Source organism: Triturus cristatus, chromosome 3_2 (genome assembly GCF_964204655.1).
Source record: "Triturus cristatus chromosome 3_2, aTriCri1.1, whole genome shotgun sequence".
NCBI lineage: Eukaryota > Metazoa > Chordata > Amphibia > Caudata > Salamandridae > Triturus > Triturus cristatus.
In genome coordinates, this window is record NC_140584.1 from 1,209,933,126 (window position 1) to 1,209,959,079 (window position 25,954).

A 25,954-nucleotide genomic window follows, 5' to 3' on the forward strand; every position below is an offset into this window, starting at 1 on the left:
AAAACAAAGTATTGTTCCTTCTGTTCTCTTTGATTTGACGTGTTATTATTTGATTTTTCAACAAGGGTATACACTCAGGTATATCCAGCCGATGTATATTGTTTTTTGTAATTTTCCATAGAATAAATCAGTAATCCTTTTTCTTAAATGATAGCATTTTTTGTGCTTTTTTTAATAAAAGATTTTTTAAGGGAACATACTATACACTTACAGACATAATGAGAAGGGACAAGACTTGTGCAAAGCAAAAGTATATGACAACACTTCTTAAATACTTGGAAAGAATGAATCCAAAAACATACAACAAAACACATGAAGTTGCATGTCTAGTGTCCTACAGTATATTATCATTGGGACCTTTGCCGCTTCTGTCCTCTTATATGTAGTGCTAGACACTGCTACTTGGCCCTATTGTGGTGGGGGTCAGGGCATGAGCTAATAACAGGATGAGATCCTAGATTCCATCTCTCAATTCAATTAAGCTTTATTCGGTTCAAATTAATGACCATAAAAGCACGAAAGAATACACATTATAGAAGTACAAAAGGGGGAGTTACAGTAAACATTGGCAATATTATAAAAATCACAATAAATTGGTTAAAACACAAAAACACAGTTTGTTAAAAACACATACTTTTCCTGGAATTGATGCATTTGTTTAAAAAAAGTTGCAGTATAAAAACAGATGTCCGCAGATTGCAAATTAAATATTAATTTCATTGCATGCTCGACTGTACGTATTCCATTTTTAACAAACAGTGGTTTAAGAAAAGCAATACGAAAATTAGTGTACAGTTTACAGAACAAGATAAAGTGCAGTGTGCTTTGTGTGGAGGTCCCATCACATCTACAGGGCCCAAATGGATGTTTCCTCGCAGTCGGATGGGCCACCAAGTGGTGTGCCGTTCCAAATCTGAGTCTTGTTAACACAAATTTATGCGAGGGCCTTGTAACCAAGGTTAGATAGACAGGAAATCCTTCCATAGATAGGTACCTGTTGTAAAACACAACAGTGGACAAAGTTCAGTCTGCAACTGCCCTCTTTCTCCCTGCAAAATCCAGAAAAGCCCTTTTTAATTCAGCTTTAGGGATCGATAAAACTGCTTTAGGATCTTTTACAATATTCAGGTTAAAAATATCTGAAAAGCATACAATAATGTATTTGATCCAGGGTATTGCTACAAATTTATCTAATCGCAGACAGTCCTGAATAATAGATCTAGTAAAAGACTTCTCATCCTTCAGCCAGATGGACCGCCAGGTCATCAAAGGCCTAAGGGATAAAAAGTCAAGTAGGTAATTAACAGATAATTCACGGTGACTCAGAGCATTAGAGGCCGAGGTAGGCAAGCATAGAAGTTTTTTGAGAAAAAGATTTTCTTCCAGCTGTAAATTGTGGGCACAACAGTAGCCCCAAACTCCTGCCCCGTACAGTGCAATAGTTACACATCTGGCCTGATAAATCTTAAGCATGTCCCCGGTCCTGCGTTCCCCGATTGTAGCGGCAAATCTGAAGATGCCGTGGGCATTTCTAGCCATTTTATTACGTATATTATTAAATTCATAGATCCACTTCTTATCACAAGAAAAGGTAATACCTAGGTAGCAGAACTTATCCACTTGTTGCACCTTTTCATTATCAATAAAATAACCTTTACTAGTATGTTTTAAATTCTTTGAACCACAGGTCATGGTATATGTTTTTCCTTTGTTAATAACTAGTTTCCTATCTTTAATAAAGGATGAAAAACTATCCATCAGCCGCTGCAGTCCCACAGAAGTTCTAGATAACAAAACAGCGTCATCGGCGTATAGTAACACCGGCACTGGAACACCATTGATCACAGGAGCATCTGCGTTAACATTCTTTAAAATAGCATCAATTCCATTAATAAATAAAATGAATAAAAGAGGAGCTAAAACACAGCCCTGCCTAATACCACGTTTGACGCTAAAGTTTGGGGTACATTCTCCCTTATTACCAAAGCGCACACAAGTTTTTAATTTCTCGTACATTCTGGCAAGAAAGAATATTATACCCTCTGGTGCTCCCATTTTCAGCAAGGTTGGCCACAGAATCGAGTGGTCTACCATGTCGAATGCGCTGCTCAGGTCTGCGAAGCACAGGTACACAAGGCCTGGTTTTGCATCAGTGTACTTCCCGATCAGCAGTTCTAAATTGAAACACTGATCAAGCGTACCCCTGCCTTTCCTAAATCCGTACTGGCTGTCTGCCAGAATACAATCCTGTTCCACCCATTCCTCCAATCTTACAAGCATGACTCTACTCATGACCTTTATAGAGGAGTCCAATAGAGAAACAGGGCGATAATTCTTTGCATCAGACCTGCTTCCCTTTTTTTAAATTGGGACAATAATAGACTCCCCCCAGGTTGGAGGGGGCTCAGTACAGACAGCAGCATTAAAAACGATGGCCAACAAGGGTCCCCAGACTTCAGGTGCAGCTTTATAAACGTCAATCGGTACCCCATCCGGGCCTTGGGCTTTCCCTCCATTACTCGCCCGAATGCCACTTTCGACCTCCCTAACAGAGATATCAAGTGGCAAAATAGGCCAACTGGAGGAACAAGCATCAATAATTTTACCAGAGTCAAATATAATCGAAAAGTGGGTAATCCACCCTTCGCTGGAGACATTTGCAGTTAACATTGGCCTCTCTAAGAAATGGTGAGTTAACCGTCGCCCAGAACAATGTGCAATTAGATAATTCTGCAGCTTGGTTAAGTGAGTCCCAGGCTTGCTGCTGCAATTCCCCCTTCCTATGTTTAAGAGCGTTTTTATAGTCTGTCCTCAAATTTATTATTAAGTTTTTATCACTGGGCTTCTTCGCTAAAGCCTGCTTGAGGCTGGTTAGAGCTGCCGAACAACAGTGGTCAAACCAACCAGGTCCGATCCTTGAACGGCCCCTATTGCGACCGGTAAACTTAGCATCAATGGCAGTGTTGATTCCTTTAAAAGAAGATAAGACCCGCTCATGGTCCAATCTATTTTCCAAAATAAAAACAATGTCTACCAAATTCCCCTTTATTATAGAGATAATCGATTCCGAGGCTTTTTCCCCTACCCACCTAAGCCTTACCCCATTGGCCCTGTGAGCTTCTACATTATCAATTGTAATTCCCATCTCTATAGCACTATCTTCCCACAAAGTGGTGGCCATAATAATAATATTGTGGTCACTTATAGCTGATATTTCAATTTCCGGAGGTGCAAAGCAATCGATAATACTGGAAGATACTATCACATGATCAATCACAGAATCAGTACGCCAGTTTTTGAATGTTGGAACGGGCAAGCCATTTCCATCCTTACAGCATTCCAATATTTCCAGGTCATGACAACCCATTAGTTTATGCAAGGTTTCCTCGTAGGTATCATGACCAAAGTGCAGTACATCCCATCCAGCATTATTTGTAACCCCACAAGCCTTTAACGGTGACAATTCGCACAACGTGGTGTTAAAGTCCCCACACCAGATAATATCAAATACAACATTGGATTCCAAACTCAGAGTATCAATGGTACTGGCCAGGTCTGTTACTATCTTACTCCTGGTGCCGTCGAAGATATTATTGTAATAGTTGATCAAAAGGATATTGCGGCCTTTACCTTCAGAAATCCAAAGCATCTGTACAAGATCACCTACTGGTATGTGTTTTTTTACCACTATCCGGCGGAGGACCGATGTAAGTATAAGTAGACCCCCTTTGGCTCTACCAGGTCCCTCTCCCCGTGCAGGTAAGTTATAGGACACAAATCCCTCATAATTAACATCGCCTTTGCACCAGGTTTCTTGGAAACATAAAATATCATACTTGCTAATAAAAGTTTTCCAGCCTGGATCTCTGCCCTTCGATTTTAAGCCAGCCACGTTCCAGCAGACCACTGTGGTACATGTGCCTCTTCTGCTAACATTCGTAGTTACAGGTCCAGTGACAGAGGCCCCCCCGATAGGCTGCCCCATATTACACAGATCCTCATGTCCCTCAACAACAGTCTCTCCCTCGGCCAATGAGGGCATAGGTCGTGTAGCCATGACTATAGTTTTATTAACACAGTCATCTACACCAATACTTAGCCTTCTCTGGGTACATCTCTCCCCCTGCATAAGTCAATCATTAGAGTCCAGAGAACTAAAGGCATGAAATCTATTTTGAGTTGGAATACCAGGGTAAGGTCTATAGGTAGCCGGGTAGGTAATATTACCTCTGTTCTCACAATGATTAGTATTAAGGTAACTGTAAAAGAAACCCAACGATCGAGCACATACGTTAGCATCAGAGGTTGGGAGAGACGCTGCTCTTAGGAGAACAGTGGCAACATGTTGTGGATGTTTGAAGTTTACAATCACACAATCCCCCCTTCAGCTTTTCCTAGAACTCCCTATCCATTTAACTCTCCTGGTAGTCAGGATTTAGTCAGAAAAATTTAACGGGAAAGCGCATTGCCTGTTCAACCAGGATATACTTTTGTTTTTTAAGGAGGCATGTGTTTCCTGGTGACCCCCATTTTCTAGTGGCGGTACATTCGTTAGTACTACCACATATGGTGCACATTCAGGCGGGAGGTTAGTAACATGCCCTTTCCTTATTTCTTTTCAGCCCTCGCTACTTTTAGTAATAGTGGCATTCTGACTGTCACTACAGGTTGACGCTTGGGGGGCTGTGGAGTTAGGTATAACAATCTCCCCACTGCCTGTAGTCTTCATAGAGGGAACGTCCTGGGTATTGCATTTACTACTAATTGTGGTGGTAGTTACTCTTCCTGGTTCTTCAATGGCCTTTTTAAGAAGTCCGCCCAGTCTAACGACTTCTGCAGTTAGTTGTTCGATTTTTGACACAAGTGGGTGTATAATACCTCTGATCTTTAGGTCAATAATGTCCGCTAAGTTCGTCATTAAATCAGCATCTATTTTGACATCATTAGGTTTGGCAACCTCATCTATGTCAAAATGTTTTAATGGTGAGGCTGCCCGTTTCCTTACCGTGCGTGTTCCCCCCCTTTTATTTTGAGTTTTCCTACATGCTCTAACTAGCCGCGCTACTGGGGCCGGAGAGTGTTGTACTACATTATCATTGGAATCATCTGAATCCGCTAAAATGGGGGGAATCTGCTCAGGCTTGGGCAGTTCCCCATCTGAAACATCCATATTGTTAGTATTAATGCAACTATTATCATCCAATAGTGAAAGGGCTAACAGAGACTGGGTGGGGGCTGCCGGCGGTGGAGATATGCTTATACCCAGTGACTGCCGCCTTTCAGTATTTATTTTGCTCACCACCTGCACCAAATAATTATCCAAGGTACGCGGCCCAGGGGGGGCCTTCTGCTTCGGCATGCTAACAAAAGTAGTTAGAATACAATAATACCAAAATAAAGCTTACAGAATTATACTAGATTTTACACACCATCAACTGGTGAAATAGCAAATTTCAAATACAAGCCAATAAACAGAGTTCCAACGCGATATAGTGTAAAGGGTCTCACTGTGCAAGGCTACGTTAAGTCCGGCAGCTTAGTAGGAACAGAGTCTCAGGCCCAGCCCAGCCTCATCAGGCCTCTGAGGGCCACAGAGGGCCCGCCCTTAGCCCGGCGCTTGCCCCGCGCGCTCCCGCGACGCGGGGGCTTCCCTTGATTTTTAAACGCCTCAGGGCGCTTAATTGGCGGTGACGACTTCCGCCTGCAGGGTATCCTGGGGACTCCAAGGTGAGTGGCTCGGTCCCCCACTGCAGCACAGGCGATTTTACAGAGCCCCATCTCTCATAGTGCACAGCTTTTGTGCACAGAATGAACCAGTTTATGGTAGCTCTTGGCCCCGTTTATGAGTGTTCCTACATGTTTCGACCTTGAGTTTGGGCCTGTGCTGTATTTCGGGGAAGGTCTTCTTCAGGGCTGTTGACTTTATGGACACTGTATGGATGTTAAGAAAAACAGTTACTGTCTGTTGTATGTCCTTATATGTCCTAACCTGAAACTGTGTGGCCTGAGTTCCACATGCTTTTGTGACTTTATCAGAGGACGTAACATTGAGCCAGCTGCTTCGTAAATGCCTTGTTAGATGTGTCTGACTGGTTTCTTGTTGCAGACTCCTGTTTTATCATGGGGTCCTGCGTGAAGGTTGGACCTTGGTGTGTATTTGGCGGGGACCATCCAACTGTTTTGATCTGTAGTCCTTAAGTCAGGTCACCGGCTGCCTCCTCGGGGGTCTGTTCTCGTGAAGGTGACTGTATACAGCTAGGAACCTTCTTCTTTATTTACTCGCCTGTACAGAAAACTGACATTTTCTATGCTCCAAAAGTCTTGGGACTGTGGTGTCTGGCTTCAGTGGATACCACGGATCGGGAGAGCACATATGCGCAGTCCCTAGTCAACAGTGATGAAACATGGGCATCTCACATGAATGGCGACCTTTGCCATTTGAGGCCTGAAAGGTATAGATTGAAAATAGATGCTGTGACACTTAGCCTCTAGGGGCCGGATCATGGCCCCACTAAAAATTAAGATCTGCATCCAAGACCCATGGCAGACAGACCTACAATTTAGGGAAGACATCTGTGGCTCAAAGGGTAAACCCTCTAAAACATCCCAACTTCAAGGATGCACAACAGTATATTTACGAGTGCCATACTCCAGTAAAGGGTGGGATATGCTTGTGGGGACATGGGACCGGAGAACCGGGACTGCGTGGTGCACATTGTCAGAGGACTCGGGTGTGCACATGGAGGATAACTGTCTAAATAGAGACTGGCCTGGGCCGAGGACCTTCTTAAAGTGTGGCACCATGAAGTGTGATCTCCAAGGGCCCATCAGCAGGCCTACTGTACTTCCGGAGATCTCAGGAACAAACATTATCTCACCTGAGGTACCTACACCATCTACCAATGCCATCTGGAGAGTGGTGCCCTCTCAAGTGCACACTTCGGCTACTAGATCCAAACTGGTACCATGGTGTGAACATGGACTTAAGACTTGTGTCTGGAGACCGGATTGCCTAGTATGTAGCCCCAGAAATCTTGCCCGCATCTGAGGCGTGTGGTTCCCGTACTGCAAGGACAGTGGCACTCTTACGCATCTAGTGGTAGTAAACTGAGGCCCCTTTCGTCAATTGTGCAGCATTTCTATTGTGCGACATGCCAACTGCATGCTCATTGCGTGTGTTGTCCGATTCACAGGTTGCGGATGTCAGGGTGTACCCAGAGTATTGCCTAACTCTCCCTCATGTGGCTCTGTTGAACTTGCGCCTGTGTATGTGTGACCGGACTGGACTGGTGCAACCTGTATCATTGAGCACCGTACTTTGTGCCTCATTTACATGGAGGTACGGAATTTGCAACTCTTTGCTGTGTATGACCAGAATTGCCTGGTGCAACCCATCTCAATGTGAAATGGTCATTGTGCCTCATTTCCAGGGAGCTACGGAATTTGCAGCTCTTTATGTTGGAGACCGGAAGGGTCTGGTGTGACCCATTCCAACACGCACCAGAAGCTGTGTCCGGATTGCCTGGGTACTACCCTGAACGATGTGGACCAGTCGGGATGCCTCCTCCCATGGAGAGGCTCCCCTGTGCTACTCCTCATTCACCAGTTGTTTCCTTTTGACCCTCATCGCAGTGGACCAGCTACCCTTTCCACACCTGACCCCTCCCGTAGACATCTTGGCACTACGTAGTAGCAAGAGAGATTAACTGAGTTGAAGGAGCGCTTCTGAGACAGTTCAGAAGCCGGTCAACAGACTGCGTGACTCCATTGTGTTTTGAAGCCAGAGGGACTACTAAACTCCTCTTGTTTACTTCTACCCCCGAATTAAAACTTGTTACATATTCATGGCTGCTTTCCGAGGACCCACACTAAGTGTACCTTTGGCTGTGTGCGGCTTAGTATCAGGAGGTGTGGCTGGTTGTCTTCCATCCGGGGTATTGAACCATCGGGGTGAACTAGAGGGTGGAGGGAAGTTGGGGCCATGGAGTCGGCAGAGTGCTACCTATTGACCTTCTGGGTACAAGTGGCACCGAAAAGCCATAGTTCCTTCTTTTGAATGTGCGTCGTCCCTCCTTCTGTGGACCACAAGCTCACTGGGTACCAGTTCGATGACCTGGTGTCTGTGTGGTTTACGTCCACACAGGTCTCCATTGTATTTAAAGACTGTTGGGAGTGTTGGTTCACCAGCTTTGGTCATAAAGTAACATCTGCTCTGGATTCCGCTCTCTGGTCTTTGAGGAAGAGAACCATAGTTTAAATTCTGAAAATTCTGGCAATGACCTACGTAACACGGTGGAATATTATACAGAATTATACAATACATGTATAAACCTTAATTGCATGTACTCTATTTTCGTACTTAGAATGTGTTGCATACACGCTTAGAGCGTATCAGAGGCAGTGAGTCCTCGAACGAAGGTGGTCACTAATCCCACAGGCAGGAAGTGTGCTCAGGACACCGACCCTACTGGGGTCTTCACCTACTAGACCATCTGTGATTGAGTCATCCGAGGGGGCGCACTCTTCTCACAGTCTAGCAGTGTGCTTCAGGACTCTGCTCTGTCTATGGAGTACCACTGGTGGTCCACACCCCAGAAACATGCTATAGGGGGACCGTAGAGGGTGCACACCCCATGCAGACACCATTGGGGGGCTGCTGGGGGTGCACATCCCGTGCACACACTATGGCAGAACTACTGAGGGTGCACATCCCGTGCACACACTATGGGAGAACTGCTGAGGGTGCCCACCCACTGCATACACTAGGGGGGGGGGGGAGTATAGAGGGTGCACACTCCGTGCTATCACTATGGGTGAACCGCTGGGGTGCACACCATGTGCAGACACTATGGGGCCGATTCACAGAACGAATCTGAGACAAAATCCTAAACTTACTACTTTTGGTATTCACAGAAGGCATTCAGTAGTAGTAGAGTTAGGAGTCCTAACTTTACTACTACTAAATGCCTTCTGTGAATACCAAAAGCAGTAAGTTTAGGATTTTGTCTCAGATTAGTTCTGTGAATCGGCCCCCATGGGAGGACCACTAGGAGTGCCCACCCAATACCGATACTATGGGAGACGGCTGGAGGTGCCCTACCCAGGTAGACACTATGGGAGAACTGCTGAGGGTGCCCACCCTATACAAACACTCCGCAAGCAGAAGGCACTGGGTGCAGAGGATAAGGCTTTAAGAGTGTGATTGTGGTGGCAAATGTGTTCCTTCACTGCACACATGTAGGTATGATTTGAAGACTTGCATGTGATCAGCATGTGTGTTAGTATGTTGTGTACAATGCCTCTCATGCGCTGCATCTTTGTCTCCAGTCCAGATGACACCCCAGGAGGCTGGGACCAGCGGAAGACCTCGAGCCGCGTGGTCAGGTATGACCTGAAGGAGAGGGTCTGCATGGGCAGCATGCTGGCCCTGGAGAGCCCGGTGTACCAACGCGTGCCCACCGACGAAGCCGAGGCGCAGATGCTGGCCAGTGCCGACCTGGACGACATGAAAAGTAAGAGACCGCCCAAAGTCATGTGTGCTTAAACACACACACACACACACACACTCAAACTCCCTTAACATGCATGCACACATACATATACAAAACACATGCACTGCAGTGGGCGAAGTGCATTGAAAAAAGTATGGGAACTGTGAAACTAGGCTCAATGGAGGCGAGGTGAGTGAGCGTGGGCGCGGGATCAAAGGCGTGGCTAAAAAAACTAAATATTCTGTAACTTTTTTGGGGCTTTTACCTTCATGTAAGTACATATCAAAGAACACACAGCTTAAGTGAAAAATACATGCAAGTTATGTTCATCAGTGGGAAATATACTATTGTACATTATGTAACCTCTATTAGTTAATACACTGCACCAGAGAACCATAGAACGGAATCCTATTGGGGCAGTGGAGAACAGTGGCTTGTGTATCTTTAGTGCTACAAGGTCCCAGTCTGGGACAGAAAGCACTGTGAATATGCAAGTCATTATTTTAAATTTCCATTACACACATTATAATTCATAAGATAGGTTTCTGCAAAAAACACAACATGTTTCAAGATAAAACAAGCATTGGCAAAGCCAATAGGTCTTGCCTTAGGGAACTTATAAGTATTTTGCCAGAGCCATTGGCTTTGCTAATGTATTTAAGCTATTTTGTGTAGTAGTGTGTCTTGTGTGCAGAATGTTGCACAGTTTTAATAAAAAATGTTGGTGGGGAGTGGCCCTGCAGAAGAATGAATGTGGAAAGGATGCAGCTACAGAAGAACGTTTGTTTATGGATTTTCCCATAGGAGGACGTTCATTTAGGATAAATTGTCTTATGGGTGTTGTAGGGATAGAAGGACTGTTTAAGGGTGGTGTGCTCTAAGAGGGTCGATTCTAAAGGGAGCTTTATTATGTTATGTTATGTTAGAGAAACTTATACAGCGCACGGTTACCCTAAGGTGTCCTTAAGTTACCCTAAGGTTTGTTTTATAGGGTAGGATATTCTTACTGTAGGGTGTTTTTCAGTGAATGTTAGGGAAAGTGTTTTGCAAGGGGAACTTTTCCCATAGGAAAAATAGTCGGGTGTGGGGGATTGCTCTTGTGAAGGTAAATTTTAAGAGAGATGTAGCAAAACATGAAATGTGAACTTTAATGACTTTAATAACTGAAAACATCCTCCAAAAAGGCAAGGGGAAGGCGACGTGCGTGCTGCGGCGCAGTGCTGATTTACGAACATATTAGCCGTTGAGGTCAAAAGTTCACATACCTGTGAGCCATCGAAGCATAACCATCTCGGGCAGCAGGCCCAACGCAGGCAACCTTGCAAGAGATTCCAGAGTGGAGGCTTAACTGTATAGATTGTAGGAATACTTAATTTAATGTGTGTGCTTTTGGTTTGTAACACGCTTACACCAGCAGGAGTGTAGCATCTGTGAACACGGCTTTAAATCCGATTATCTAAAAACCGTGGCAACAATGCTGTATTTCTTTTCTGTACGCCTGTGGCATACTTACTTATTATTACATATCAACAATAATATTAATAATGACATGCGTCTGCTGGAGCCTCCTCGCAGCACCCCTTGCGTTTATAAGCGCTGTTTAGAACAGGTGCTAACCGTACCAATTTAATGGTGCAGCTTTACCCACCTTGGAAGAGTGAAGGCCGAGTTAGTGTTTCTTGGATTCAAACTCCCGACCTCTAGATACAATCTGAAATCATTAACGAGCGTTTAACTTGCTGTTGTAACTTGCCTTCTTAAAAACTTTGACATTATTCAGAGAGGTTAAAATATTGCCACAATAATATTGACTATTCATAAAACCCTGCAGGTTAAGGAGGAGCGAATAGGTCTCGAGCCAGCGCCGACCTTTGAAACAAGCGCGGTCGCGAAAGTGAAAGTGATCGCGCTGTGTTAATTAGTGGACAAAGGTACAGGAAGGGCATGATTTGACCATAATCAAAAAGTTTTAGCGGAGAAGAAAACACACACCATGGAGTGGGACTCCTTATTTCAAGGTCCACAGCTATCTTTTTTCACCATATTTTAGTCAGCAAATTAGAATCCTGGATATTCTGTTCCCCATGGGTAAAAGAAATTGATGTTTGGGTTACAGTCCTATGCCTGGCTTCACGATTTGACTACATTGTGTGATTAGCGTTAAATCACTTATCTGCAAAAATTGGTATCACTTAAAAGCGTGTATAGTTACTTAGAAAAACACTTTACGTACAAAAAAGGCTGCTTCAGCTTTGGGTGGAAAGGGGAAAACGTTTCTGTTTTACTTCAGACAGCCGAAGGCCGTGGAGATTTCGGTGACGTCTGAAACTACACGGGCACGCAACCAAGAAACTTTTTGGGCCACTGCCAAAAATGTAACACGTTGACATGCAAGAGATTAGTCACTGTTTACAAACTTGATGGGAACGGGCTGTTGACACGGCTATGTGGAAGTGCGTTCGCTGCCGTCCGGCCAGATCCACTGAAATCAAGCGCAGTCGCGAAAGTGAAAGCGACCGCGCTGGGTTAATGAATAACATGATCCAGGATGCAGGAATGCAGCGGGTACCCGGCGCGCTGCTGCTCGCTCCCGAGACCCAAAGACCATGGGAGTGAACGCTAAGGGAAAAGGCGGGACATGCACCCGCCTATGGCCATTTGCGTGCTTTCATTTTTGAAAGCCACACGCAAAGGCCAATGGAATGTGACAACCACACGCACAAGCTTTAAGAAAGTCTGGAGTGATTCCAAGAGGCACTCTCCTAGGGCAGCGCATGTGCGCTGCGCTCGGCTCGACCTAAAAACGGATTTCAAAATTTAGATTTTAGGAATACCCAGACTGTATGTAATGAATGTTTTTTAGACCTGTCCCTTGAAAGCACACACTACATAGCTCAGCTGGTAACACCCTTGCACTACCTCTGAAAGATAATAGATCTATTTCATAAGGAAGCTTCAAATGAATCCATCAATTAAAGGCAATACCAGCTTCCAAGCGCCTTTTACATTTGCAGATTGACCAGTCGAGCAAATTTACATTTCTTTCAGGCAGCTTGCACTTGTTTAGCTGTTAGCCCAAGCCTCTGTTTCACAGCACAGGGGACTCCCTGCCTTACACTGCAGCTGAACCATTTCAACTCTTCGAATTAACCATCCTGGGATGGTTGTCTTTTCCTGAAAAGTAGGGGAACTATTTTACGAACACTTAAAAAGTATGGTCATGTTGTGCCCCTCAGATCCTGTCCACTAAAATCACTGATGCACACACATACACCCACACTTACACACACATCCACACATGCATATACATACTCAAGCACCCACACTCTCTTACACACACACATACTCTCACACACAAAAACACATGCACACACAGATAAACATACATGCCCCCATACTCTCTCTCACGGACAAAACACATGCACACACAGATAACACACACATGCACCCACACATACACACACACGCATACACAAATACAACACACATATGCACACTCACACATGCACACACACACACACACCCACACTCACTCTCTCTCACACGCACACACCTGCACACACACACACACATGCACACACATAGAGGTGGGCAAGTCAATAGATTTACAGGGAGTGCAGAGCCGAGCCAAGAGTCAGGTTCTGATCTTAAACCCTCTACATGAGCTGAGCCCTGAAAATATTTGCTGTGTATATCACACAACAAACATCACATAAAACCTGAAAAACCACTACAAAACGTAAGAAAGTGTATTTCCCTCATATGTGAAGCCTTGACATTGATAGATCACATTACAGCGCTGCACCGAGAGGTACTTATTTCAAATGATAGTTTTTAAACATGAACCATTCGTGCACTAAAAGGTAAGACAATGATCCTGCAAGAACTGTACATGGCCCAGATCATTAAAGAGCAAAATGACAGACTATTAAATCAAGCGCAATAGGTGTTTGCACAACTGGTATGCTGCACTCATATTGTTGAAAGGGCTTTCATACGCAACACTGAAGAAAAAAGAATTTGGTTGAAATAAAACATTTGCCTAAGATCACAGAATTTAAGCGGGAAATTTATAATTTATCAGAGTTTCCTGATTTCACTTTTTTCAGATCAGCCAGGCAATGGGTATTTATTTGTCTTTCCTTATGGAACAGCTGTTGTCTTTGTGCATTTTTCTGCAGTTTTTATATAGGAGGAAATCGACCCAAAGGTATTGGAGCACTTTACATGAGCATTAGTCATATTACACTTTCACATCCATTGGTGTTAGGCAGAGGGAGTGTGAAACATTGGGTGGGTGGTTGACTAGGATGTAAGCTCTGGTCAAGCAGTTATCACAATCCTTGTCAGGGTAAGGCACAAGCGACCCCACATTTCTCAACTCCACCTTCCTGGAGGTGTCCTTTGCAGGAAGTCCCATCTCCTTGCAGATCTTATTGGCCAGCTCGGGTTCTATCTTTGCAGGTGTGGCTTTAGACACAACAGTCAGGGGAAGAATTTTAAAGGAACATAAAGAAGGCAATCAAGGAAAATGTAAACTTGAATTGGTCATAGATATGGGATGGTAGTGTACATCAAATCACAGTGTGGCCAGGCAGCAACCACAGTCCTTGTCAGGGTGAGGCACAATAACACCCCAAATTAACCTGTGCAGAACTCCCTGGTCCCTTGGCACAGAGCTGTCAGGCTTAACTTAGAGGCAATGTGTGAAGTGTAAAGTTCTTGTTGAACACTTCAAAAAGGAAAACAGTGGAAATACCACACAAAAAAAATCCCACACCAGAGTTATGAATCTTTAAAGAATAAAGTGTAAAATAGTGCCAAAAATCACAAAGTGCCAACGGCGGCTATCTGGTTGTGCTGGTCCTGGTCACAGTCAAAACTCCAGGCTAACCACAATGGAGCACAGGTGAGGGACAGTCCTAGATTAAACCTGCTGAAGTTTTACATTCACAAGTTTTTTGCTAAGAGTCCCGTTAGCGTTGGAGAGGGCTACGGGGAGCAAGGAGAGCATCACAGGAGGCTGTCGGTGTGGCGTGAATAGCAGGGCAGGCAACGTGGAATGGCTGGCTGGAGCTTTGCACTGGCTGTCCCCCGAGAACGGTCATTGCTGCAGTATGAAGAGACGGGTTGACAGAGCCTTGCACTGGTTTGCGGTGGGAGCGCTTTGGTCTTGATGTGAACGTGTTCATTTGCAGTCGCTACATGCCCAAAAGCTTGATTTGAGCACCCTTGAGCCACACCATGGGTCCAGGACCTGAGAGGTATCACTTAGGGGTCAAAAAGAAAAACTCACTGCAGCTGGGTCCAGGAGCTGTTTGGGGAGCCTTTTATGTCTCTGAGGCTCAGACCAATAGGACAGCAGACTAGCCCTTGGAGTAACTCTGGGTCCTGGGTTCAAGATGAAGTTGTCAGTCCAGTTCTTCTTCCCCAGGCAAGATGGCAGCAGGTCAGCACAGCAGGGCAGCAGTTACTTCAGGGCAGCAGTTCAGCAGAGTGGCAGTCCTTATAGCAGCCCCGCAGCCCTTCATCCTTGCAGAGTATCCACAGGGCCAGAAGTGTACTGAAGGAGTGGTGTCTGGAGTCCAGCATTTATACACAGTTGTTCCTTTGAAGTGGGGAGAAGCTTCTAGAGGCATGCCTTTGAAGTGAATAGATGCCCTGTCTGCCTGACCCTGGCTCCAGACTAACTACAGGGGTTACAAGACACAGCCTCTTGTGTGGAGAAAAGATACAGGCTTTTCAAGTGTACGTGGGACTGTGCCCAACTCCTCCCTCACATCCTGCAAGTGATGGCCCATCCAGTCAAACCTAATGTCTCCATTGTGTGTGGCTGTTCAGGAGGAATACACAAATCTCAACTGTCGTCTACACCAAATCATGTGACCCAGAGACGAGCTGCACGCACCAAACGGGTAAGGCTCGAAATTGTCAACTTTCTAAAAGTGGCATTTTCAAAATTCTAATTTAAAACCTGTCTTTACCATAAGTTAGGATTTTATATTCCAATTCCAGAGACACCAATGGACTGGTGACGTGTTCCCATTTGAAAATAACACTTATAAAATGAAATAAGGTAATTCTAATGTTATCCTATAGAAGAAGTAGGCCTAACAGTAGTGAAAAAAGAATATAAGAGTTTTTCATAACCAGGACATATCAAACTCCCTGCATACTGTGCTCCCCATGCCCTGCCCTACGGGTGACTTATTTGCATTAAAAAGGAAGGTTTGGCCTGGCCAAAGGTGTATTTTGCCAGGTCAAAATGGCAGTTTAAAACTGCACTCACAGGGTCCGATTCACAGAACTAACTTAAGACAAAATCCTAAACTTACTACTTGTGGTATTCACATAAGGCATTTAGTAGTAGTAAAGTTAGGATTTTGTCTTAAGTCTGTCTTAAGTCTGTCCTAAGTTTGTCTTAAGTCTGTCTTAAGTCTGTCCTAAGTTTGTCTTAAAACTGTCTTAATTCTGTGAATACCAAAAGTAGTAGGACAGACTTAAGACAGACTTAGGACAAACTTAGGACAGACTTAGGACAGACTTAAGACAGTCTTAAGACAGACTTAAGACAAAATCCTAACTTTACTACTACTAAATGCCTTCTGTTAATACCAAAAGTAATAAGTTTAGGATATTGTCTTAAGTTAGTTCTGTGAATCGGGCCCAATGAGGCTGCAATGGCAGGCCTAAGACATGTTTAAAGTGCTACTTAAGTGAATGGCAAAATCAGTGCAGCAGACCCACTAGTAGCATTTAATTTACAGGCCCTGGGCACATGTAGTCCACTTCACTAGGGACATAAATGTAAATTAAGTATGCCAATTGGGTGTAAATCAATGTTATCATGTTTTAAGGAAAGAGCACAAGCACTTTAGCACTGATTAGCAGTGGTAAAGTGCGCAGAATTCTAAGGCCAGCAAAGACGAAGTCAACAAAAACTGTAGGGCTGAAGGCAAAAAGTTAGGAGAAGACCACGCCAAGGATGCAAGGTCTAACAGGGAGATTAAGTGATTTGCCTGGAAACACAGGATGTTGAGCCGACACCGGAATTAGAACCTGGTTTGCTGCTCTGGCTGTAATGCCACATCCTGGGTAGAGGAAGGCAGGTAGGCAGAAGCCATGTGAAAGCTCAGCTCGTTCTAGGTTCGAGGTTACAAGAGGACCTAGAGCTGAGCCAGAGCCAGGTGTCAGGCTTGAATCTTGCTCAAGATTTCAGTGGCTCACCCACTTCTACACCCACACATACACACACACTCTCTCGCACACACTTACACAACATAACACACTCATGAACACACACACGTGCTTTCTCTCTCACACACTCATATAAACGCACACATTCTTTCTCACACATGCACACACACACATACACAGACGCCCACTCTACCTCTCTCGCTCTCTCCTCTCACACACACAATCCCCACACACACAAGCACACTCACACATACACACACACATACAAACACATACACACTCACACACACACACTCACATTCTCTCCCTTTCTTCTATCTTCTCTCTTCTATATCTCTGTCTAGCTCTGTTTCTGTCTCTCTCTTCTGTTTCTTCTCTTTCTCTTCTCTCTTTCTCTTCTCTGTCTCTCTGTCTCTCTCCCTCTTTAACTCTTCTCTCTCCTCTCTCTCTATGTATCCCAGTCTTACTCTCTCTTTTACCAGATGTAGAAACTGGCCTGAGGCTGGGAAATGTCATTGTGATTAGTACCAGTAACGTGCATGTCAAAGTCTCCCTGACATATTTTCCATATGCTGTCACTCTACTCTCTTTCTCACGCTCTCTCTCTCTCTCCCTATTTCCCTTTCTCCCCTGCAAGTTACATTCTCTCTGATGTATGTTCCACTCTCTCTCTAACTCTCTCTCTCTTGCTTTCACTGCTCTGGCCCTCTCTCTCACTTCTCTACCCCTTTCTCTCTCTCTTCTGTCTATCGCTCTCTCTCTCTGCCTCTCTCTCTGTCTCTCTCTATCCATCTCTATCTCCATATCTCATTGTTTCTCTAACTCTCTCTCACTTCTCTCGCCCACTCTATTACTTCTCTCTTCCTCCCTCACACTTCTCTATCTCACCTTCCATCTCTCAGTCTGTCTCTCCCTCTGGCTCCCCATCTCTCGCTTGCTCTCTCTTCATCTCTCACTTCTCTCTCCCTGTCTCTCTGCCTCACTCTCTCTCTAGCTCTCTCTCTGTCTTTCTCCCGCCTCACTCTCTCTTACCCTGCCTCTCTCTTCCCGTCTTTCTCTCTAACTCTGTCTTGCTCTCTGCCTCTCTCTCTCTCTTCTCTCTATCCTTGTCTTTGTCTCTCTCTCTCGTACAGCCCCTCTCTCTCTCTCCCTCTCGCTCTAGCTCGCTCTCCCTCTCTATCTCTCTCCATCTCTCTCCCACCTCAATCTCTCTCTCTTTCTTTCCCTCTGCCTCTCTCTCCTCTCTCCCTCCCTCTCTCTTTTCTTTCTCTCTCTCCCTCTCTATCTGTCTCTCTATCTCTCTCTCCATCTCTCTCTGTTTCTCTGACTCACTCTCTCTTTCTCACTTCTCTCTCCTGCTCTCTTGCTTCTCTCTTCCTCCCTCTCACATCTATATCCCTCTCTCTCTCACTCTGTCTGTTTCTCTCCCTCTCTCTCTCTCTCTCTCTCTCTCTCTCTCTCTCTCCCTCTGTCTCACTCTCTTTCTTCCTCTCTCTTTCTCTCTCTCTGTCTTCTCTCTCTGTCTTCTCTCTGTCTTTCCCCTACTCTCTCTCTCTCCATCTCTCTCTTTCTGGACTTCTCTCTCCATCTCTCTCTCTCTCCGGACTTCTCTCTCTCTCGATCTCTCTCTAGCTCTCTCTCCCTCTCTCGTCCTATCACTTCCTCTCTCTCTCCCTCCCTCTCTCTCTTCTTTCTCTCACTCCCTCTCTATCTGTATCTCTAGCTCTCTCTCCATCTCTCTCTGTTTCTCTGACTCACTCTCTCTTTCTCACTTCTCTCTCCTGCTCTCTTGCTTCTCTCTTCCTCCCTCTCACATCTATATCCCTCTCTCTCTCACTCTGTCTGTTTCTCTCCCTCTCTCTCTCTCTCTCTCTCTCTCTCTCTCTCTCTCCCTCTGTCTCACTCTCTTTCTTCCTCTCTCTTTCTCTCTCTCTGTCTTCTCTCTCTGTCTTCTCTCTGTCTTTCCCCTACTCTCTCTCTCTCCATCTCTCTCTTTCTGGACTTCTCTCTCCATCTCTCTCTCTCTCCGGACTTCTCTCTCTCTCTCGATCTCTCTCTAGCTCTCTCTCCCTCTCTCGTCCTATCACTTCCTCTCTCTCTCCCTCCCTCTCTCTCTTCTTTCTCTCACTCCCTCTCTATCTGTATCTCTAGCTCTCTCTCCATCTCGCTCTGTTTCTCTGACTCACTCTCTCTTTCTCACTTCTCTCTCCTGCTCCTTGCTGCTCTCTTCCTCCCTCTCACTTCTATCTCCCTCTCTCTCTCACTCTCTGTCTGTTTCTCTCTCTCTCTGTCTGTCTCACTCTCTCTCTTCCTCACTCTCTGTCTTCTCTCTGTCTTTCCCCTACTCTCTCTCTCTCCATCTCCGGACTTCTCTCTCCATGTCTCTCTCTTCTGACTTCTCTCCCCCCCCCTCTCTCTCTCTATCTCTTTCTCTCTGTCTCTCTCTGCCACTCTATCTAGCTCTCTCTCTCTCTGTCTCTCTCCTCTCTCTGTCTCTCTCCTTCTCTCTCCCTCTCTCGCTCTCTCTCTGTCTCTCTCTCTCTCCCCATCTTTCTCTTTCTCCATCTTTCTCTCTCCCTCTTGCTTCTCTCGGCTCTCTTCTTTCTCTCTCCCTCTCTCTCCTCTCTCTGTCTCTCTCTCTCTCCATCCCTCTCTTTCTCTGTCTCGCTTCTCTCTTCTATCCCTCCCTCCCTCTATCTCTTTTTCTTTCTCTTTCTCTCTCGCTTCTCTCTTCTCTCTTCTCTCTCCCCTCTCTCACTGTCTCTCTCTCTGTCTCTCTCTCCCCCTCTCTCCTCTCTCACTCTCCTCTCTCTATTTCTCTCTCTCCCTCTCACCTTAGCCCTTGCTCCCTCTCTCTCTCCCTCTCTCTCTCCCTCTCTCTCTCTCGCTCTCTCCCTCTCTCACTTCTCCTCTCTCCTATCTTCTCTCTCTCTCCCTCTTTCTCCTCTCTCTGTCTCTCCCTCTCTCTCCTTCTCTCTCTCTCGCTTCTCTCTTCTCTCTCTCTCTCTCTCTCTCTCTCTTCTCTCTCTCTCTCCCTCTCTCTTCTCTCTCTCTCTCTCTTCTCTCTCTCTCTCTCTCTCTCTCTTCTCTCTCTCTCTCTCTCTCTCTCTCTCTCTCTCTCTCTCCCCTGTATGATGAATTCTTGCCAGCTTTTCTCAGGCTCTTTTCATACAACACAGAGCCCTCCACGCTTGGATGATTTTGAAGGGGTTGTTTACCTTTATCTATGCAGTGCTTGTGCAGATAAAACAAGACACTGTTTGCACAACACATTCAAAGTGCTTTATGTAAATACCAAAACAAAAAATCATTCAAGTGGCTAATGAAAAGAGTTAAGATTAAACTTCATGAGCCCCGTACTAGCTACACTGGAACCTGACCTCTGTGACCTCGGAGCTGCGACCCATAGGCTGAGCACATCTCTGCAGCAGATTTGTCAACCCATAAACTATTGTTTTATTTAATTCATTGTATTTTGTTTTATTTTCTGAGTTTTATATAGTGCGAACGTGACCCTTCAGGGTATCAGAGCGCTGTACATATAGTGAACAGATCATACAAGCATGAGATAAGGCAAAGGAATATAAAGGAAGAAATAACGGTACAGATACACAGGATGTGGCCTCATGGCTAGGGTGGTCGACCTCAAATCTGGGGAACCAGGTTTGAGTCTTGGCAACGATGCTCAACATCCTGTGATTCTGGGCAAATCACTTAATCTCCCTGTGCCTCACAAAAATGAATGTGTGTCCTCATGTAACGCAACTGGTGCTCATGTAAAGCCCTCCGATACCTGATACCTTCGGGTCAAGTTTGTGCTGTATACAACTCAGAAAAAAAAGATATAGAAACAATATCCCAATGGTCCTGGTAGAACGGGGGAACAGGGGTAGAACAACATGCACACAGACAGGCAGAGCGACTTTATGGCCACTCGTAGCTGGATCTGTTCATCAGAGTAGTTTTTGAAGGCGGCACTAGAGGGGTTTGTCCTAGTTTCAGGTGTCAAAGTGTTCCGGTTTCTTGGGGCTACTTGTAAGTTGTCTGTTTCTTAACTTCTGAGCTTCCAACAACAAGGAGTTATTTCTTCTCAGGGACCTCGTCCCACCAGAAATTTGAGTTTTTTGGCCAAGTGGACAGGAGTGTTATGTTGAAGGGCCTTATGTGCCATGCAAGCTATCTTCAACTGGATTCCTGCTTCAAACAGGAGCTAATTTAGATGGTTTAGATTTGGACTAATGTGGTTGGATCTTCTAGATCCCACAATGAGCCTCGCCGCTGAGTTCAGTGTGGCCCTTAGCTGAGCCGGTTTCACCTTGGGTAAGCCTCCGAGAGTAGTCTGTGGCTGCTTCACTGAATGGACTCCGTAGGCTGCAGGGGTGTTCTGCTCATGCAGGGGCACCCACTCACTTAGAACCAAGCACGCTGCCTTCAGGATTGCAAAGGCCTGCTGTAGGGGGACTTATAGTTTTTAAGTGCAGTGTCCCTTAGATATATTAAACCTATATCTTTAGTAAGTGGTGCATGCATAACTTACACAGGCTGGAATGGCAGGCCTGTAGTTCCATTTGGCATGGTCTCTCATGGGTGGCATAATACATGCTTCAGCCCATGTGAGACCCCTGGGGTTCCTTCGCCCTGAGTACACAACAATTTAGGGAGAAAGCAGATACACGGGGTCTTGATTAGCAGGATCCCAGTCAGACTCGTCATAATACAGCTTAGCACCATGCAAAAAGTGGGGGTACCCATAAAAGCAGATTCATCTTTCCTGCATACACAAATTGTGATATCGGTAGTCTGCAATCCTGATGACACTGCCTTGCACTTTCAGGACTGTGTGCTCCAAGTGGTAAAATCAATGGCCTCAAATAGTTTAAAGCTTAATCTAGCAAAACCGATGTCATACTTTTTGGAAGAAACACCACTTTCTGGTCCCCTGCCTGGTAGCCACAGGAATTGGCAACATTTCCTACTCCAGTTGATAAAGTAAGGAATCTTGGAGTGGTCTTTGACAATTACCTATCCTTCGAGGGACAGGTAATTGCTGTTACATCGGCCTCCTTTTCACATTAAAACTCCTTAGAAAAATATTTAATTTTATTCCTCCTGAGGTTCGAAAAATGGTGACGTTTGCCTTAGTACTTTCAAGGCACGATTACTGCAATGCCATGTTTATAATCATCAGGAAGAAATCCTTGAACAAAATGTTAATTGTACAGAATGCGGCTGTTCGCCCTCTCTTAGGCATCCCTAAATACAAATCCGCGCCTTCTGCACTCAGTCATCTACACTGGCTTCCAGTTCGGAAGCGTAGAGACTTTAAAGCACCGTGGATTGGTTGAAATCTCTTCAGGGCAATGGCCCCCAATATCTAAGGAACTGCTTTCAATGGTATGTTCCACCTAGATCAATCAGCCAAGCAGCGGCTTGTATAGCACGGCTGCTCACCTGTGAGGGTCTCAAGCAGCTGGGGGGTGCGCCGCTGACCCCCTTGTGGGGGGAATCATTCGAAGAGACAGGTCTTGAGGTCCTTCTTGAGCTGGGTCAGTGATGCTGATTGCCTAAGGTGGAGGGCCAGGTTGTTCCATGTCTGGGTGGCGAGGTAGGAGAATGAACTTCCACCGGCTCTGGTCTTGTGGAACCTGGGGCGGACACTAGGGTGAGTTGGGCAGAACAGATTTATCCGGTGGGTACATGGAATGCTGGTCTTTCTTCATGGAGAGCTGTGTAGGCATATGTGAGGTGCTTGAAGGTGATTCTCTTGTTGACTGGGAGCCAGTGGATTTGTCGAAGGTGATTTGTGATGTGGCTGCGGCGGGGGATGTCGAGGATCAATCTGGCTGCGGCGTTTTGGACGTTCTGTAGTCTCTTGAGCTGTTTCTGGGTGACGCCGGCGTCGAGTACGCTGGTGATCATGAGTGAGTGGGTAACCGCCTTTCTGGATTCTGTGGGAATCCATCTGAATGGCTTTCACAGCAGACTGAGTATGTGGACGCAGGCTGAGGATTTGGCAGTTTATTGTGAGCAATGAGCCCAGTATGATGCTGAGGTTGTGAGCGTGGTCCCTCGGGGCTGGGGGGGTCCCAGAGAGGCTGGCCACCAAGAGTCATCCCAGGCTGAAGGGGAGGGTCTCAGGATAAGTACGTCAGTCTTGTCCGAGTTGAGCTTGAGGCAGCTGTCTTTCATCCAGGTGGCTACAGCTTTCATTCCGCTGTGAGAGTTGAGTCTGGTGGTTGTGGGTTTGTTGGTGAGGGAGAGGATCAGGTGGGTGTCATTGGCATAGGAGACAATGAGGAGTCCGTGGCTTCTGACTATGGCTGCAAGGGGTGCTATGTAGGCGTTTGTGAGAGGCTGGCCTGGTATATGATGTACACTTATGCAAATGGCCACCCTGCACCAGTCCAGACAACCCTTATGGTGATTTAGGAGGTCTTGGACAGCCTTAGAAATCTTTCTAAGTGGTAGCTGGGGAGAGCAGCCTTCAGCCTTAGTCCAAAAGGAGTGTAAAGCAGCTTGTTTTTACCAGAATGTAATCTTATAGGTATAGATTAAATGAAAAAGAACCACACAAGGAATTTATAAACATATGTATTTATTATATAATTCTCAATAATATGTTTAGATAACTCCTACTCGGACACATGCACAATGCACACAAATCTTTGCATAGAAATTATGTAAATAGCACAGAACACTCAGTAAACCCTGGGGGGGACAAAATCATATATAAAGAAAGTGGTATAAGAACCATGACTCATGTCGAGACAATGCCCAGAGTATGTAGAAGTGCCGGGGACCCAAGGTGAGTGACTAGGATTCCCACGGAGATCGTGTGCAGTGAGGGATCACGACTGAGTTCTCCATACAAATCAACCTGTAAGTCGTGGATGCAATTATAAAGAAAAAGGACCCTTCCCAGTGGACCCTAAAGAAACCCGGTGACAGAAAGTTGGAAAGCCAGGCAACCTGGGAATACCCTAGTACCCACGCTACCTACACCTGGGAAGCCGGGTGCATAGGTGTGAAGTGGTGTCAGGATCAGCCGTCGAACCCAATGGAGGACTTCAGGAAAGTGCCACTGCTGAGGAAGGAGAAAGTGTCCCGTGAAATCCAAAGGTGGATTCAAGTTGAGAGGTACCTGCAAGCAGAGGGGATTGAGTCTATGTCACTTGCAAGTGTCCAGGAGACTTGGAAGACGAATGCCCTCCGATGTCGTGTGTTGCAGGAAAGGTGAAGTGACCTTCACACTGCAACTGTGAGGACCAGGCAATGCTGAGGAAGACCAGGAGCCTTTCACGAGCTGTACCACATTGGTTGTTGAGAGTTGAGGGGTCGGTGTCCGTCATAACCATCAACAAGCCTTGGCAACAGCAAACAACGTGGAAGTCAAAGAAGGTGCAATGTCTGGACCAGCAAGGTCCAGGGAACTCACCTCAATCAGGGAAGTCAGGGCAGGCCCCAAGCAATCAGGGGAGCCCAAAAGAAACAAAGGTGACCCTCAACAGGACCAACAGGTCGGAGGCACTGGAGTCTCAAGAGGACCTCGAGCAGCTCACCAAAAGATGACGGCTACAATGCAAACGATGAGTTGAGAACAAATATTCTGGTCACTGGAGATGCTTGAGGTTGGGGCTACCTGGAGCCCAAATATCTTGGTGGAAGGAAGCCAACAAACCTTTGCATTGTTACGCCGCCTCAATCAAGGGCAATTCTCATTTGGATGTTCTTTCGTTCTGACATTTTCCAGTGGCCGCTCACCGAAAGTATTTACCTCGCGTAAGTCTGCCCGGCTCAGACCCACGAGCCTCCGCAGCTGCCCCCGTCAATGTACGGCTTTCCTTAATGAGTACAGGCAATTTCGTTCAAAATCAGGCATGTACACATCTTAGTCCTGATGATGATCCTGTTATTCTCTTAAAAGGATCGAAACGTCGTCGACCCCTTTAAATAGCATGCACGTTATTCCATTGTGTTAAGAAAGTGCATTCGCTGTTTCGAAAAAGCTTTTGACACTGAATAATCTAAAAAAGCTCCATTTTTTTGTCTTGCCTGAAATGCCTTGTTTGTTTTGTTAATGTCAAATGTTCTCTCTGGACACAGGACTGTGTCCCACACGTATTGAAATTTGAAGATTGTATATGTATTTTCAATTTGAATAATTAAATCGGTTGTCCGGCTGTACTTCCAGAATATAGTTTCGATTGTGAACTATATTTATCTGTACATCATTCTACTCTTTTGAGGATCATTGTTGCTTGTATTATTGTTTTATAATGCATCCGTTTATAATGTTTCATTTTGAAGCACCATCGATTATTTTTGGCTCTATTTCTTGCAGGAAATGCTCCTACCCCCCTGTGCACCAAACTCACAACATTTAACATTAGATAGGATAATTGTGGAAAAGATTTCGTGAGGGCTTCTCACTATTTTTTGTACAAATAATTGTTTCTTTATACATTATTTTATGTGAGGTGTGGCCCCTCGTGAAAGTGTAGAGATAGACGAGTCGCTGAAAGCCTGAAGCCTGAATCCTGGCTCTGGCTCTGACTCAGCTTGTGGTCCTGGTGATCCTCGAGCCCATAGCGAGCCGGGCTTTCATGTGGCTTGTGGCTGCCAACCTCGCTCTATCATCAAGTCCAAAGAGTTAAACCCGAGCACTAGCATTCGAGGTCAAAAGCTGAGAAAACTAGATTATCATTCAGTGACTGAAATGACATTAAAAAACCTGCCTTAGTTTCTGTTTTCCTGCTCCATAGGAGCTGTAAATGAGGGGCCTATAGGGGAAAACAGCCTTTAAATCGCATGCGATACATTGCATGCCATTACAACGCGGTCGTTACAACGACTGCGTTGTTACATTGCAAACCATTACAGCCCAAGTCGTCACAACGACTTGCTGTACGGGGCGGAAGGTGTTGGATTTACAATCCAACACCTTCCCTGCTGTTGCACAAACTGGAGTGGGAATAGTAAATTATACTATTCCTAAAACCAACATGCACGCATGCATACATACATATATATACATACGAGTCGTGAGGTCTGAGGGAAGCCTTCGCTACTAACAACTTGCCTATTAAAGGGGAACTTCTGCAGCTGCAATCTCAGAAGTGGCCACACGGTGGCGGACGCTGCCCATTGTTCGCGGATCTTCCATCTGCCTCAATGTTCCATTAGTGATGTTTTATCTAACTTCTTTGTTAAGTACAACGTGAAACAGAAGCAATGACCGCAAATTGTATTGTGAAATTTTGTACAAA

At 45.5% G+C, this 25,954-nt stretch overlaps 1 protein-coding gene across 2 annotated transcripts in view; it reads left to right on the top strand.

The window, feature by feature from the left end:
* The window catches only part of SLC4A3 (solute carrier family 4 member 3), a 696,397-nt gene that overhangs the window by 213,619 nt on the left and 456,824 nt on the right, over positions 1-25,954 (top strand). Inside the window, exon 6 of one of the 2 annotated variants that reach the window (XM_085650187.1) lies at positions 9,328-9,512. In XM_085650187.1, coding sequence (XP_085506313.1) covers positions 9,328-9,512 — 185 coding nt within the window. The remainder of the gene's footprint in view (positions 1-9,327; positions 9,513-25,954) is intronic. The other variant, XM_085650189.1, reaches the window with a different exon arrangement.